The sequence below is a fragment of the Phoca vitulina genome, unplaced genomic scaffold (genome assembly GCF_004348235.1).
Source record: "Phoca vitulina isolate PV1807 unplaced genomic scaffold, GSC_HSeal_1.0 scaffold29, whole genome shotgun sequence".
NCBI classification, from domain to species: Eukaryota; Metazoa; Chordata; class Mammalia; order Carnivora; family Phocidae; genus Phoca; species Phoca vitulina.
The window spans coordinates 14,355,155-14,372,071 of record NW_022589732.1 but is presented as its reverse complement, the minus strand read 5'-3'; the positions used below and the strand labels follow the sequence as shown (position 1 = coordinate 14,372,071).

At 48.8% G+C, this 16,917-nt stretch overlaps 1 protein-coding gene across 15 annotated transcripts in view; it reads left to right on the top strand.

Moving 5' to 3' along the window:
• Positions 1 to 16,917, top strand: part of CAMK2G (calcium/calmodulin dependent protein kinase II gamma) — a 54,638-nt gene that overhangs the window by 22,388 nt on the left and 15,333 nt on the right. For 8 of the 15 annotated variants that reach the window (XM_032423587.1, XM_032423575.1, XM_032423582.1 and 5 more), the window contains exons 6-13: positions 912 to 984; positions 1,133 to 1,235; positions 1,669 to 1,752; positions 2,178 to 2,272; positions 2,837 to 2,959; positions 6,492 to 6,575; positions 6,819 to 6,861; positions 11,545 to 11,588. In XM_032423587.1, coding sequence (XP_032279478.1) covers positions 912 to 984; positions 1,133 to 1,235; positions 1,669 to 1,752; positions 2,178 to 2,272; positions 2,837 to 2,959; positions 6,492 to 6,575; positions 6,819 to 6,861; positions 11,545 to 11,588 — 649 coding nt within the window. Of the gene's footprint in view, positions 1 to 911; positions 985 to 1,132; positions 1,236 to 1,668; positions 1,753 to 2,177; positions 2,273 to 2,836; positions 2,960 to 6,491; positions 6,576 to 6,818; positions 6,862 to 9,415; positions 9,479 to 11,544; positions 11,589 to 16,917 lie in introns of all 15 variants that reach the window. The other 7 variants (XM_032423586.1, XM_032423579.1, XM_032423573.1 and 4 more) reach the window with 1 other exon arrangement.

Genomic DNA, 16,917 nt, shown 5'->3' with positions numbered 1-16,917 from the left:
TGTGGCAGGATGTTTTGGAAGGCGGGCAACCTGATTCAGGATGGCAGTGGGGGCGCCTGGCTGGCTCAGATGGTGGAGCATGCGACTCTTGATCTCAAGGTCGTGAGTTCAAGCCCCATATTGAGTTCAAACCCCGCACTGGGCGTGGAGCCTATTTAAGAAAAAAAGAAAGAAAAGAAATAGCAGCTGAAGGTGACCCTGGGTTAGTTTGTTTGTTTTTTTTCTATGCAAAATCATTACCAGAAATGCTCTTCGGTTGCCCTGTTTGGAACCTTCTTAAGGACATCTTTTCTTAAAGGGGTCTGTGTACTGGGTTTTATCTCCCCTACTAGATGATAAACTTCAAGGCAGGCACTAGGTCTTACTCATCTTTATAGTCTGTGTGGTACCAAGCACAGTGCCTGGAGATAGTCAGTCAATGTTTAAATAAATGAATGAGTGTGCCCCCCCAGCAAAACAACTGAGGTACAGTTGTACTATCCTTCCTAAGGTGCCACCACAAACCTCTTCTCCAAGAACAGAGTTACTATAGGGGGACAAAAGGAAGGGGTTGGATGGTCTCTATTGCTCGGGAGTGTCCCCAGTCTCTTGGAAATGGACTGGTGGTATTGGCCCTTTACCGTCTAAGGAGGCATGGTGAACTCTGTGCTAGTCTGTCCTCTATCTACTGTCTATCTGGTGTTCTCTCTCTAGCCTTTATCTAGTGGGAGACCCCGGACAAACCACTTAATATGCCTGGCCCTCAGGTTATTCTTCTGTAAAATAGGTTGAACTAGATGATGTCCAGAGTCCCAAGATTTTAGCTGTTCGGTGATTTCCTTGTGGCTCCGCAACCCAGAGTTCCATGCTTTCATCTGTAGTGTGTGGTCCTGGATGAGTGGCTGACATTCCTTCTCCTTGTGCTTTTGCAGCCACTGTATACATCAGATTCTGGAGAGTGTTAACCACATCCACCAGCATGACATCGTCCACAGGGACCTGAAGGTACTACCCAGGCTCCCCCTTTGCCTCCTGCTTGTGAAGCGTAGGCGCCACCTGGTGCCAGGTGGTGGGACTGCGGGGACCCAAACTAGGCTTCCCCAGGGCCAGAGAGTGGGTGGGTGCCTCACGAGGTCTTCTCTTCCTCATACAGCCTGAGAACCTGCTGCTGGCGAGTAAATGCAAGGGTGCCGCCGTCAAGCTGGCTGATTTTGGCCTAGCCATCGAAGTACAGGGAGAGCAGCAGGCTTGGTTTGGTAAGAGTGACCCTGTCTTCCTGGAATGTGGCCCCCGCCCTTCCTCCTCTTCCTGATCTGCTTTCCTCTTTCAGAACTAGAAGCCGGACCCTTCACGGTCCCCGTCTCCTCAGAGACTGGAGAAGGGGGTGGAGGGTACAGAGCGGCCCCTGGCCCTAGGCGGCTCAGTGCAGTGAGTCTAGCTGTTGTTAGCACCGCATTCTTGCTGCCCCTGGGGAGAAATGGGAGTTCCTGGTAGGCACACGGACTTGCCCTCTGATTTTATTCTGGGCACTACAAGAAACCCAGCCTGTCATCTCTCGCTGCCCATGTGCTGAGAGCTTATATAGCAAAAACAGCAGGAACGAGGAGGGGCTTGGGGGGAAATTGCTGATGTGGTTTTAACGACAGAGAAAGTGGGTTCAGTGTGCCTCCGCCCTTTCTTCTGCTGCAGGTTTTGCTGGCACCCCAGGTTACTTGTCCCCTGAGGTCTTGAGGAAAGATCCCTATGGAAAGCCTGTGGATATCTGGGCCTGCGGTAAGCCCATTCCACACTCTCAGCTTTTTGGTGTTAAGGGCCCTCAACTTCCAGCGATGGTGAGAAAGAAGCATCGCTATTCCTTGTGGGCCCTACAAGTGTGGGGCGTGTGTGAAATTGCGGTGTTTGCTCTAGTGTCCCGGGGATGGCTGTTCTCATCACACACTCCGCCCCAAGTGTTTCCTGGGTTATACTGCATCCTTCCTAAAGAGGGATTGACCCACGCCTTAGAGGATGGGTTACGTCTAAAGAGGTCCCCGATGGGGCTCGGTGACATGGGGAGTGAAGCACAGCATTATCAGCTGATGGCCACTTCGACCTCCGGTATAACCTTGACTTTCTGGGTGGCTGAGCCCTGTGTGGCTTTTCTTGGTTCCTCAGTGAAATCGGTGACTGACCCCGATGACCTGTGTTCTGTCTCGTAGGGGTCATCTTGTATATCCTCCTGGTGGGATACCCTCCCTTCTGGGATGAGGATCAGCACAAGTTGTATCAACAAATCAAGGCTGGGGCCTATGATGTAAGGACTGGTTTGTTCTTGACCCTCAGGCTGTATCCACAGGAGGGGGCATGTTTAGTGTGTCATGGGATACAGGGAGTGTCAAGGGACTTTGAGGACCCAAGGATGGGCATACAGGTCTCAATTCTTGCCACACCGTATCCCAGGAACAACTTTTTTTGCACAGCCTTTCTTGGTAGCTGTAAAATCGAGGAGCCCACCGAAGCTCTTTATTTGCAGAGAATGGCCTGAGAAGTGTGGTGTGCCGCGTAACATAGGGACAAGAAGTGGCGTGGCTCCCCCCACTGCCATGGGGCCTTGGGCACGTTGTGGAGCCGCTGTTTCCTTCTAGTAAGGAGATGGGGTTGAACCAGAATATGTTGGAGTCCCTGCTCTGACCGGATATTCTGGCATTCTAACAGTGCACAGGTCCTGGGATGCCCCAGGGCTTCCCCAGCTCTCTGCCGGGCAGGTTTAGATAGCACGGGGTATCCTGCTTGTAGGAGTTGGGACAAAGACAGAGCCTCCGTTTCAGGGTGTGAGGCTCACAGATTTCATATGCCTCCTTTCCCTCTTCCTGCTTAGTTCCCATCGCCAGAGTGGGACACAGTGACTCCTGAAGCCAAGAACTTGATCAACCAGATGCTGACCATAAACCCTGCAAAGCGCATCACAGCTGACCAGGCTCTCAAGCATCCATGGGTCTGTGTAAGTGTCTTCACCCAGGGTGGAGGAGCTCAGGATGTCAGCCCTCAGTGTGCCCTCAGTACTCTCTTCACACTCCTGTTTATGAGCAGAGAATGATTGTTCTGGGTCCTGAGCAAGGACCCAGCAGAGAGGGAGGGATTCAAGGAAGCAGGTGGCCTCGTTGGCTTCAATCTGTCTCTCCCCCACTTACTTGTCAGATGTGACTTAGTTCTGAATGAGGGCTTTGGTTGACCCTTGAGACTCTAGGTAGCTGATGAGGGAAAGCAGCTCGCAGAACCTAAAGTGAACTGCCAAGCTTCGGGTGCATATTCAGATCTCAGCTGTCACAGCTGTAATGGAAATGTGACCAAGATCCAACACATAAACAAAAGGGGCCTCTGGGCAGTTAAAAAGAGCATCTTGAAGTTCGTGACTGAAAAAAAAAAAAAACTCACCCTAGACGAACCCCCCCCCCCCGATCAGGCTGTCAGTGTGGATCAACACACTCTGTTTTCATAAACACTTCTGCAAAATTCTATAAAGTGAAATGTCTGTTTTCAAACTAAGAACAGGGTCTGCTACAGTTAGGCCTCCTGACAGCCACCATGCATTTGGTATTTGTCCTGTCCCACGTTTACTGAATGCCTCTTCAGTGCCAGTCACTGCATGGGTCCTGGCGATACCAAGATGAGCGAGGCGTGGTCCCTCCCCCCAAAGATCTTAAAAATTATCTGGGGAGCTAGGCACTCAAACAGGCAACGATTCTGCAATGTGGCAAGTACATAAAAGGATCTAATGAGTGCACAGGAACTCTTGCCATCTGGTGAGCAGTGAGATTACTGAAGGCTGCATGGAGGAGGTGACCCCTATCCTGGTTCTTGGCAAATGGCTGGGAGTTCCTCAGGATGATAACCTGCAGGCAGAGGTTAGCATGAGCCGGGGTGAAAGGCCATGGGAAATTGTGGCAAGTTGAAGGAATGTTAAGTAGTTTAGTTGTAGATGAAGATACGCCTACAAAAATGCAAGAGAATGAAGCCAAAAAGATTCCATGACATACAAGTTTCTGCCTAATGAGTTTGGATTTTATTCGGGAAGCATAGGGAACCATTTAAGGGGTTTAAAGAGGGAACAAAGGGGCGCCTGGCTGGCTCTGGTGGTGGAGCATGCAACTCTTGATCTCGGGGTTGTAAGTTCGAGACCCACGTTGGATGTAGAGATGGCTTAGAAAAAAAATAAAATCTTTTTTTTTTTTTTAAGGTTTTATTAACTTATTTGACAGAGCGCACAAGCAGGGGAGAGTGGGAGTGGGAGAGGGAGAAGCAGGCTCCCTGATGAGCTCCCTGGCCCAATGCAGGGCTCAGTCCCAGGACCCTGGAGATCATGACTTGAGCCAAAGGCAGACGCTTAACTGACTGAGAGACCCAGGCGCCCCAAAAATAAAATCTTTTAAAAAAAATGAATTAAAAACAAAGAGGGAATGAAATACCCAGTTAAGAAAGGTCACTTTGGAAGCTGTGTACAAAATGGAACTGAAAGGAAAGGAGGCTGGGGCAGAGAGTTCAGGAAGCTGTTGTAATTGCCCAAGCAAGACCAAATGAGGTCTCAGCTAAGGGTAGTGTTAGGAGCCTGGGTGGCATGGCAAGGAGTAGACAAATTTGAGAGATACTTGGTAGATAGGCTCAAAAGGATTTAGTGACCAGTTGAATTTAGAGAGTGAAAGAGAGCAAGGGATTTATGGGGACTGCCAGATTTTGAGCTGGTAATAAGCACGGGGTTGTGCCCTTCACTGACTCAGAGGAAACCCAGAGGAAGAGCCAGTTTGTGAGAAAGGATGATGATCTTAGTTTGATTGAGTGTGGTGTCTGAGGACCTCTAGCTGGAGATATCAGATGGGTAGTTAGAAATGTGGTTCCAGAGATTGGAAAAGAAGTCAAAATTGGAAATGCAGGTTGCGGTCGTTTCTGTGTGGGTAGTGTTGAAATAAATGGGATTGTTTTTATGCTGATCGAATTCCCACTGTGGGTTTGTATTTGCTTCAGTAAGAGAAGGGATGGCCACTGAACACCAGCATGGAAAGACAGGCTGAGTTAGAGGGGCCAGCAAAGGAGGCTGGGAATGAGAACTTCTGTGGCAGAAGGAGGTTCAGGAGCAGGAGACCCTAAGAAACAGGAGGTCTCAGTAAGGGAGCATCTGTAATCAGATGCCACAGAGAGTCCCTGATAAAGATGGGAAAGAATCCATGGACTCTGACCAATTAAAAGCCAGTTTCATTATTTCACTGACAGAGGCAGTGGAGGGAGAGACCGAAACCTTTCTTCAGTGAGGATGAAGAGAGAAAGAAATGGTACTATAGAGAGAAGATGATGAGTCAGGAGAGTTTTTAAGTTTTTAAGGAGAGGCTTGAATATAGTGTGTAGACTGCAGAGAAGAATATAGTCTAGAATAAGGGGTTTAAAATATTGACTCACTGAGGAAGCAAAGATTGGGATAGTAAAAAGAGGTTGAAAGCAAATGAAAATCACTTTGTGGATGGGGGTCTGAAGTCGAAGGAGTTCTTGCATGAGGATCTCTGATTTCTCTTTGTGGAGAAATTTATACTTTGGAGGAAGAGGTAAAATTATAAGACTCAGAAAAGGTAGAGGAGGTTGGGAGACTTGCTTTGGAAACCAGGAAAAGGAGTGGGCCAGGGGTGAGGAACAGGATTGTGGGGCAGCCCAATGGGGTTATGGGCACCAAGCTGCATGTTGTAGGATTTATCTTCCTAGCAGGCTAGCAAGGACAGCAACAGCTAAGGGAAGGGGTGAGCAACTTAAAACGGGTACTCAAAAACTAGGGATATACTATGTTCTGGGAGTCATTTTTGGAGTCCCCACCCTCCACCAACTTATATAACTCAGTAGCCCCTGAGGATGTCACTATATTATGATATTATGTAACAATTGATACTGAGTCATCAAGGAAATCATTGTAAATCATTTCCAGTGGACTCTTTAAGGAAGAAGAAAGTTACATTGAAGAAAAATTACCATCCAAAATGATGAAAAGAATGAATGCTTCAAGGTGAAGACCCTTAGCTTCTCAGATCACAGCTTTATTCAGGTCCTTGTGGGGGTGTGTTGAGAGGGGCTCTTGGAAGGAATGAACCTTCTCTGTAGAGAGCAGGAACGCTGCCTGTTCTCTCACTGCTCAGGAATGCGGCAGGTGCTAAGTAAACAGTTGCTGAAGGAGTGACTGCATGGGGATCACAACACACAGGATATTCTCTTCCGTTCCATAGCTTCCCATTTCCCAAGGAAGGGGAGAGTGCTGTCTCACGCACCCTCCTAATCTAGCATCGATTATCAGTGGTGTTTTTGTGTTCAGATTATTGTCCTTACATAACCTTGAGTTTGGGGTAGTGCTTTTCTTCTAAAAGCATTTTCACATCTATGACTTCATTTTAGCTTCGGATCAACTCTGGGGCGGCTGAGCACACAGCCGTCAGTGCCGGGACTAGGGTGAGGGGCAGAGGGCCCGGCTGGAGGGCTCACAGGCCTGTCTGTTTGGCTTCCAGCAACGATCCACAGTGGCATCCATGATGCATCGTCAAGAGACTGTGGAGTGCTTGCGCAAGTTCAACGCTCGGAGAAAACTGAAGGTGAGTCTTGCCTTTCCAGGCTGCCAGCATCCTGAAATCACAGCTGTTGACAGTCCACCCCCTGCCCCATCACAAGAGGAAGCCCCCTTTGTGGCTGGAGCTGAGCTATGAAGGTTATACATGTTGGGGGACCCCAAAGACCTGAGGTCTTGAAGTTCTGGCCAGTGGCTGCCCTCTGCCTAACACCAGGCTATGCTTTTGTAGAGTCCAGCTGAATTCACAGGCCTGTCTTCTTTCCCGCAGGGTGCCATCCTCACGACCATGCTTGTCTCCAGAAACTTTTCAGGTATGTTTCCCCAGCTGTGCGCTTTAATTCTGCTGAGGTGAGTGGGTCAGAATGGGGTGTTGCCATCCCGGTGCTGGGTGTCTCAGGCAACACCTTGACCAAGATGAAGAAGACCCTGTTTTGAAGGGGCTGCTGCGGCTGGGTCCTATAACATGAGATTCTGGGGGACTTCTCTTGGGTTCACATTTATGAATTCTATTCCTTAGACCCTCCCGAGGAGTAACCTGCCCAGCCTCCCATTTACCTTGTCCCTGGGGATTCCTATTTAATTCTCTAAAGACTCTCAGTGCTTTAGGATTTTAGCCAGTTGATAGGGTATTGGACAATGGGCTGGGGAAAAGAAAGAAAGAAATGAGGTGTAGTGAATCTTCTCAACCACCACCATTAATTTGTCTACTGGGACGGTCTCTACTTCATTGTGTCTAAATAGCAATGACTAATAGAAATTTTTCCAGATGTTTAATCATTTTCCAGAGACTGTGCTTATAATATGCTTTGTGATACTAGCTGTAAAAGGGAAGAAAGAGAGAGCAGCAGGATGGAGGGAAAGCAACTTGCTTAAATTTGACAGAAAAATTGGGATAGTTGGGACCAGTAATTTGTAAATCACTTGGTATTTCTTTTTAAGATGCAAGACACTCCACCCCACCCCACCCCCACCCCACCCCACCCCACCCACCCCACCCCCACCCCCATCTTGTTTGCCCTCAGTGGGGAAGCACAGTGGCTTTCTTTGAGGAAAAGGTTAATGTCAAAACTTAACTGAAGGCAGAAGGTCTCTTCCCACCTTGCACACCACCCTCCACCCAGCCTTCCCAGCCCTGCAACCCCCCAGTCCCACTGTTTTGGTTGAAGACTCCCTTTTCTCATTTTCATAGCGAGATTCCTTCCCTTGCTTTCCTTCTACACTGACATGGAGACAGGGTTGTTTGGCCGCCACTCTGGGCTAAGGTTGCTCCCTTGAGCTTGAGGGGCTTGTCTGTGCTGGTTCAGGGTAACCTAAGGGCCCCGGGTCTGAGGATGCCGTAGGGGAGAAGTCCTAGGGCTTCATGCGCTCTAACCCAAGCAAGGGCCACCGGGCGCCGGAAGGGCAGGACTGGAGAGTGAGCCAGGGAAGTGTCCCACCTCAGGCCCATCCCCTGTGCTCCTGGTTTGGGGCTCATTCTTACGTGGGTATCCATGAGGGGAAGACGTGGTTGTGGATTCTACTCTCACAAATGAGAGTAGAGATGGAGCTGTGGTTCCATATCAGACTTCTTGTCCTCAGAATTACTGGAAGCTTCTACTTTCTCAGAAGTGTGAGAGCCTTTCGGAGGACACTCGAGGGCATTTCTGTGCCAAACTAGAATGGTGATCTGTTGTCTCTCCGAGTAGGAGAAATGTGACGACAGGCTACTCCTTCCCTTCTAGCCTGGGAAATCCTCCATCTCAACCCCCCACCCCACCCCCCATCCATTTCAGGAAATTGGTATCCTGGTTTCAGGAGACTGGGCTCTCTGTTAGGACAAAGCATTTTCACTCATTCCTAAAGAGCCTCCTCCTGTCCTTGTTGCCCAGACCTTGTCAGCCATTGAGCTCACTTTGCCCTGGGTCAGAGGAGACCAAAAAAGTGCTACAAGCATTCTAGGATGACCTCTGCTGCCCTGACTCTGGAACAGATAGGGACAGAGCCTGTCTCTAGAAGCTTCTCTAGAAAGAGGTGTCACCAGGTATAATCAAGAAGGAAGAGCACCTGTGTGGTTTTTTTTTTTAGGCGTGAACTAGGCTGTTTGCTGAGTTTACCCCAAAAGGGGGTGCGACCTGGACTCTAGCAGGTTGGCTAATCGTGGAATCAGGGCTTCTAGAATATATTGCTTCAGCAGCCTTTGTTTTCTTTCTGGGGGCTCATTTCTTGGGCATCTTCACCCTTGGAATACTGAAATACAGGCTGAGAAAAACGGTCTGTCCTGGCTACCTGCCTGGAAGAAGGAAAGCAACCCGTGTCTCTGAGGAACTAGAGGATTAAGAGAGGGATAGGTAGCTGGGGCCCATCAGCAAACTTAGCTGCACAAGGGCCATGCACCCTCCATGGGCCTCAAATGCCAGAGTCCCTCCTGTTTGGAATATGGCCAGAGGACAGGGCTCTCTGATAACGTCCTCATTTAGGTCCCCTAGGGAGGGAAGGTGTGAAGATGAGGCTCCGTTTCCTCACAGCCTCAAGCTAGGGCTCGGCTGCCTCAGAAAGGACACTGCCTCTCACCGATTCAGGCTTTTACCAGGAGACCCTGGCCTGAGGTGCTCATGGGACAGGTGCCAGAGCTGTGGTGATCCCCACACCCTGACCGAACCCAGTCCTCTCAGGTCCCCAGACTGCTGCAGGGCTGGCTGCACCTGCTCATCAGCCTGCCCCTGGCGCCTTCGCTCCCCCAGCTCGGCTGGCTTGGCCACGCCGCCTGGGCCCTGCTGTGCGTGGGCGGCCAGCGGTTCCCGCGCCTCGTGCTGGGGCATGCTCGCTGCTGACGGGCCCCTGTGGCTTTGCGGCAGCTCTGTGCACTGAGAGATTGTATCCCCTCAGTTGGCAGGCAGAGCTCCGCCCCCGCCTCGCCTGCCGCGAGCGCCGCCGGCCTGGCCGGGCAAGGTACGTGGCATGAGTCCCCCGACCGCCTGCCTCGGCTCCCTGCCACCCCACCAGGAGGGCCAGCATGCCAGGCCCACTCACCAGGGAGGCGAGTCCCATGCTTGCGGGCTGAGATGGGCATGCCGGACGGACCACCTAACTTGGCATCTGCGAGCGCATTGGTGTCACAGAGCCCCCTAACCAGCCATGCATGCTGGGCGCTTGCCAACTGTCAGGAGGCAATAGCCTGGGGACGTGGAGCTGGGCAGCAGGAGGCTTTCCTCCAGACGGCCGAGAGCCTGGCCTGCCTGAGGGCTGCGGCCGGCGGCAGCCCCCCCAAGAGACAGTCCTGGGCGTGGCCGGAGCTGCCCAGTGCTAGGACTAGGCTTCGTCAGCACTGCTGGGAGACCCCACAGAGGAAGCCACCATCCCCCTCAAAATTGTGAAGTCTGGCATTTGCAGGCCTCCAAGTCTGAAAGGCTCTAGAGTGTAGAAGCTGTGGGGAGAGCCGTCCCTGGGTTTGGATCCTAGCCTTGCCACACCCCGAGCGAGTCTCGTCAGCCCTCCCAGCCTCAGTTTCCTCCTTTCTCCGGTGGCGCTAATAAATAATATGGCGATGATTAAGATCATGTACGTCGAAGGCTCTCAACCCTGCCTGTAGAGGACCGTCTGTCAGACATCTTGATGCCCACACCCCCACCCCAGACAAATAAAATCAGAATCCCTAGGGCATGGGATAGGCATAATGATTTTTGTTGAGCTCTCCAAAAGTGATTCTAAAGGGCAGCCGGAGTTCAGAACTCTGATGTATATAAAGCACTTAACATAGTAGGTGGTCAGGCATCGTAGTAAACACATTAAAAAAATAAGTTTCAGATCCCCCCAGCATGTAAAAAAATAAGTTTCACATCACCCCAGCATGACTGGAGATAGGCTCATAGGCCATTTTGGGAGGTCAGAATTCTCGTGAGGGAGGGATCCCTATTCTCACTGGAGAGAGATGGGACCCGGCTTGGGTAGGAATGGCCCCTGAAGGGAAGAATGGCAGCAGTAGTAGTGACAATGGTTTACATTTAGTGAGTACTTGCTACGTGCCAAGCACTCCACCTAGTGCTTTTCATGCATGGTCCCCTTAGGTCCCCACGCCTGTCCTGTGACCTAGGCCCTATTTTATCCCATTTTATAAAGAAACTGAGGTTCAGAGAGATAAAGTAACTCATTCAGTGTCATACAGGTACCAACTGGTAGATCCAGTGAAGTCCAGGTGGATCAGACAGTTGGGCTGACTCCATCCCCCTGTGCCTCCCAGACTCTCCCATCCCACTGTGCTACGTTCCTGTGGCCTTGGTGACCAGCAGGTGTCACCAGCCTTCCTACACAAAGCTCGTCAGCCTTGAGCCTCATCCGTGCCTGGCTGGAATCCATTTACTACCTCGCTATTCTGCCCAGTCCTTCCTGCTCAGTGGTTCCAGAGAGTAGACTGAGGAAAGAGGGGCAGATAGGACCCCATAAGCCTGGTGAGGACCTGCCCAGTCAAGGCTTCAACCCCCCTGGCAAAACCCTCCTGTAGGTGGTCCTGGTCTCTGTCTGTGTCTGTCTGTCCTCACGTCTGAGGTCTCCTTCGTGAACTGTGACACTCTTGTTTCTTAAGAGCTCTCAGGAGATGTCTTGCATCCTTCCAGCTTGGCCGTTCTGAGGAACTCCATGGCATCTAGGGACGGAGCCCTCACCTTTCACCCTGGCACTCTGCTTCCAGACCTGGGTGGAAGCTGTTGAAGGCAGAGTTCCCAGTACCCCAGGCAGCTCCTGTACTGAATGTGGTTTCTCCTCCCACGTGCAGTGTGTCCCTGTTTCCGCTGAGCCCTCTTCCGTGGCAGGAGAGATCCTGGGGCGCCACCTTGAGGGTCTGACGCAGCTTGAGAAGCCCTTCTTGCTTTGCGGCTCCCAGGAAGGGCCTCTTCCAGGGGCTTCAGGAGACTCCTGGCCCCCTTGTCAGACACAACAGACTCTTGCGGATCCGGCTGCCAGACTTAGGCTAGGGAGAGGGGACAGTGCAAGAGGCTTGATTTTCCTTTTTGTTTTCACAGCTGCCAAAAGCCTACTGAACAAGAAGTCAGATGGCGGTGTCAAGGTAGGTGTCTCCGCCCCTCTAGCCCAAGAGGGGTTCTTGGCTTTGTTCCTCCTTCCCCAGGAACCTTCCTATCCTTGCTTTTCTGCTTTAAAACCAGAAACCTTTGTGCTCAGAACAGCAGGTTCCATTGGCCTGGGAGGGCAGAAGAAAAATGTGTTTCTTTTGACCCTAGCTTGAACATAAAGACTCAGGGGAAGTGATCTAAATTATGGTTTCCTAGAGCTCGGTCCTGAACCTGACTGCAGACACATGCCTCATCTCCACGGCTTGACTCTCAGGGTTTTTGAGGTCATTTGGGTAATCTTCTTTTTTCCTTTTTCTTTTTGGAGCACAAACCCTTTTTATCAAATGAAAGCAAAGTTGGCCTGGTTGACTCAGGGTACAGGGCTTGGAACCTGAAGCCACTGTCCTTTTAGTTTTTTGTCTTATCTCCAAAGCACTTCCAGAACCCAGCTCAAATGCCACTAAGTGAAAAGTGTCTTCAACTTTCTAGAGGCATAGGCTCCTCAGAAATAGGCGAGGGATGTGGTATATCACAGATCACTCCCATTTGATGAGGGAGCTTTTCCCGTGGGATCACAGCAAGAGGAGAGAACAGGGGCGCACAGGGACCAGCAGAAAGCCTTAATGGGAGTGGCTGCTTGGTGAAGGGGAAGGAGAGGTGGCTAGGGGTCCTCACAGGGCCCAGAGTGTTCTGTAAATGCTTTGGGGGCAGAACGGGTCCTGGGGCTGGGGCATCGGATAGGCGTTCATACTATCTTGAAGCCTACCAATTTACACCATAGGGTATTTCAAACGATGAAATTATCCAAACCTTTACATCCCAACCAAAGTTGAAATTGGGCCTTTCCCCAGGATCTTTTGTCCCCAGCTGAGATATACACGTGTGCCCCATTCCCCTCCCCGCTCCCCTTCCTCTTTCCCTCATTCTCTGCATGCCTGCTTCTGTGTGCTTCTGCACCAAGGAGGGGAGCTTGGGCTCCACACACACCAACTGACATGGATCTGGGGGTGTGACCAGCAGCCCCCCAGTTATAGGGACATGAACTGGAATGGGGGAACCAAGTTAGGAAAAGGTGGCAGGCTTAGCTGGAGAGAGATTTTGCATATTTCTATCCAGGAAAGAAGCTAGAATCAGTTATTCTTTACAAAGTATTTAATAAGTACCTATCAGAGGCCCAGTGCTGCACTCAGTTCTAGGGGCCCACAAAAGGTAGAAGAGGTGATGTGGTTTTCATCTAGCTTTGAGAAGTTGCAAGATTAATTGAAGAGGAAATTGGACACACCTGGAATCAGCTAAGCACTGAATGGTCTATGGTACTGGACCCTACATTACATGGTTCAGTCCAAGAAGCTACTGGGCAAAAACTTATTGGAGAAAGCTTAAAGGATGTAGGAAGATTGGAGCCCAGTCAGCGATTGCCTCTAGAGAATGGGATTGGAGGCGAGGACAGGGTGGAAAGACACACCTTTCATTTTTCACTTTGTCCACGTGTTTTCTTTAAAATGAGAAGGTGTTCCTGTTATAACTTAAAAACAACAGAATATTTTTATGGATTCTATCCTATATATTGATGTTCTCTGCCCAACTGGAACACGGGCTTTGTGCTAGAAGGATGTCGAAACTACAGCTGGATTGGACTGGTTGGGCAGTGGGATTGGAGGTTTGTGTGTCAGACCACAGGAAATGTAGGCCACTGAGCAGGGAAGCTACGGGTGAGAGCAGTGTTTTTAAAAGATTTTGCTGAGTGCGTAAGGATGACTAGAAGAGGGTGGGAACTAGACACAGAGGTATCAGTTAGGATTTGTTATAATCTGGGCATAGGGTGAAGAAAAGGTGATTAGAAAGGACTACTATTGAAAATACTTCACCTCCAGAAGAACCCAGGCACCAACCAACGAGAATAGGCACTACCTACGGAGAATTGGTCCAGCTGTCACCAGGATTGTGAGGCTCTGATTAGCTGTTAGCTCTGTTTAGAGGTGTGTCCAAGGAAGTTCATACTGGATGTGTTAGAAAGGACCCATCAAAGATGATGTCAAAGTTCCTTGAATGTTGGAAGAATTGGTGGTACCTCTGCTAAAAATGGGAGTAGTTGTGAAGGAATACCCATTTTGATAGCAAGAGTTTTATTTGGACCCCACTGAGATGGAGAGACAGGTGATCTAGGGGGAGAGGTCTTTTAAGGTGCTGGGAGTACCTGATGTGGCCCAGAGAAGAGGTCAGCACTACACATGGAGATGGGGACTCATGTGAGTGAATCCATGCGTTCACTCACTCGGCCAGTTCCGTCCTTCAGGAGCTGGGAAGACAGCGATATAATCCACCCTTTAAGGTGTTCAGAGTTGGGGAGAATCAAGGAAACCAGCAGTCCTGGGTGCTCTGGGCAGGTCTGTCGAAGGAGGTGTGCTCAGGGCGGGCCCTGGGGGAGCAGAGACCAGCATCTAAGCCAAAACAGGAAATCTTCCTGAAGGAGATGACCCATGAACTGGGCTGAAGGATCTTGCTAGGTCGAAGTGAGCAGGAGAGGGAGGGGGATATTCCAGGCAGAGGGAATAGCATAAGATATATAGATTTGAAACAGTGTGATGATTCTGGGAACTTCAGTAACTCCGAAAGGCTGAAGGAAAGAATGATTGCACAAAATAGGACCTGAAATAAAGCAGTCTCAGCCAAGATGGTGGTAAAAAGATGGATAATGGAGCCATTGAAGGATAGGTTTCTAATGGAACTTTCTAGATGGCTGACCCCAGGGATGAGTGTCAGGCGCAACTATGTAATATTAGTGGAAGGAACTAATTAAAAAGATATAGCTTACAGGGTCCAGCCTGGAATTCAGATTCAGGAAGCCTTGGGTGGGAGGCAGAATCTGAATTTTAATAATATTCCCCTTCTCCCATATGAATCTAAAGCACATGAAGGTTTAAGAGTTCAGTAAAGACAAAATTTCAGGGCCATCTGTCATTGAGAGGCTGAAAGAAGAAGAGGAATCATCAAAAGGCAGAAGAGGTGGGGGAAGAACAGAAGTGTGCAACAATGTCGGACCTTACAGAGCACTGAGAAGGATGAGGGCATGGCAAGCAGACGGTTAAATAAATTGCTTCAAATGAGAACATACGTGGGGAAGCTAGTGTCCGACCCTGCTATGCGCCCAGCGAGTTTTGTGCATGAGAAAAGACTTTGAATATAGTGGTGGGAACAAAGGCAAAGATGCAAATGTTTAAGAAGGGAATGACCAACCAAAATTGAAAGGCCAGCAACAAGTTGAGGAAAATATTCACAGCAGGTGTGATATGAAGGGTTAATATTATTTTTATTCAAAAAAGCTCTCCGTAGGGGCGCCTGGGTGGCTCAGTCGTTAAGCGTCTGCCTTCAGCTTAGGTCATGATCTCAGGGTCCTGGGATCGAGCCCCGCATCAGGCTCCCTGCTCGGCGGGAAGCCTGCTTCTCCCTCTCCCACTCCCCTTGCTTGTGTTCCCTCTCTCGCTGTGTCTCTCTGTCAAATAAATAAATAAAATCTTTAAAAAAAAAAAAAAACTCTCCCTAGCAAATAAGAGTCCCCCCCAAAACCCAGTAGATAAATGGTCAGAGAGGTTGCACTGAAAACCCAGAAAAGAGGAGGTAGAACTGGTTAACAAATGTGGAGGTTTAGCCTCACTAGTATCAGCAAAATGCAAGTTGAAATGAGGTGCCATATTTTGACTCTTTAAGTTTGGGATAGTAGCGTAAATAGCAATGGCCCTTTTGGAAACAGCCAGCATGTCAAACACCATAAAAATTGTCCCTGCTGGTTTTACCCTTTAATTTTACTTCGGGAATTTCTCCTAAAGAAGTAATTCAAGGGGCGCCTGGCTGGCTCAGTTGGAAGGGCATGCGACTCTTGATCTTGGGGTCGTGAGTTCAAGCCCCACACTGGATGTAGAGAATACTAAAATAAATAAACTTTAGGAGTAAAAAGAAATAATTCAAAGTATGGAAAAACTGAAAGCAGAAGGATGTTCAACATGACATTCTAACTGAAAAAATTGGAGACGATTTCAAAAGTCAGTAAGATAATGACTAAATAATTACAGGAAACCTATTTACTAGACCTTTACAGAGTTATTAATTTTTCATGACTATATAATGATATGTTTTATATTAAGTGGGAAAAGTGGGATACAAAACAGTACATACACTGTCATATAAATTTTGTTTAAAAAAAATGATGTGTTTGTCGATTATATTCAGTATATATTAAGTGGATAGAAGAGGAACTGGAAGAAACCCCATGAAGTGTTAATAGTAACTTCACTGGGTGATGGGAATTTGGGAAACTTTCATTTTATATATTTTTCTGTATTTTCTACATTTTTTACCTAGACCATGCAATCCTTTGAAAATCAGGATTAAAATCAAAATACTATTTGTTTTCAAAAGTAAGGCATCAACTCAGATGTAGCTTATAATGATGTTTCTAAATTACATGAGAAAAAAGACTAGCAAGAGAGATAGGATTATGGGTGGGGTTTTTTTTCCCTTCTTTGTTTTCCAATTTGTTCCTAACGTGGCTGCAGACCTTTTAGAATTTGGAACGTGTATATAACAATGAATGGCATGGTTGGACGTAAGTGCTGCGAAAGGCAGAGGGGAAGGCAAAGCAAGATGTGTGGGGTTCGACTTTTCTGGACTCTCTTGAAGGTCAAGGTGACGACCCATGTGTATGAGGGAGGCCTGTGAGGTTGCTCAGAAGATGCTGACCTGTGAGCAGCCTGGGTCTCTTAATAGACCCCACCTTGCTTTCCCAGCTTCTCACTTCCCAGTTCCTGGTGTTTAAGGTCTATAGGAAGGTTTCCTCCTCACTCTCCAGAAGCTTTCACAAGATGCTGGAATATTATTATTGCATTGGTTTGAGCATTGAGTCCACTTTGTGCTCTTGAGTGTAGGGACCCCAGGTTCTGATTCGGTTTCTCTGAGAGTGGATACAGGGACCCAGGGTCTGTAGAAGAATGACAGCCACTTGCGAGGACAAGACTGGAGGGGCCACAAATGCTCAGATCCCAGAGGCCCCCAGTTGAGGACAGTTAGTGCATGTTGCTCATCCCAGGCCAGACTGGCCATCCAGTCTTTTAAAAAAAATAAAGGAACAAAAGAAAAAAAAGAAAAAGGGATATAGCCATTTCCTTAAGTACTGTTTGAATATTTGTTTTAAGTGTGGAAAGTAGGTTTGAATCCTTTTCTGGATTTCAATTTTAAATAAATATTTAATTTGTAAATAAAAGTGAGATGTGGTTCTTTAAAAATGATCTGGTATTTAAACAGTGCTGTAGTGGGCTGGTTGAGAGGAGC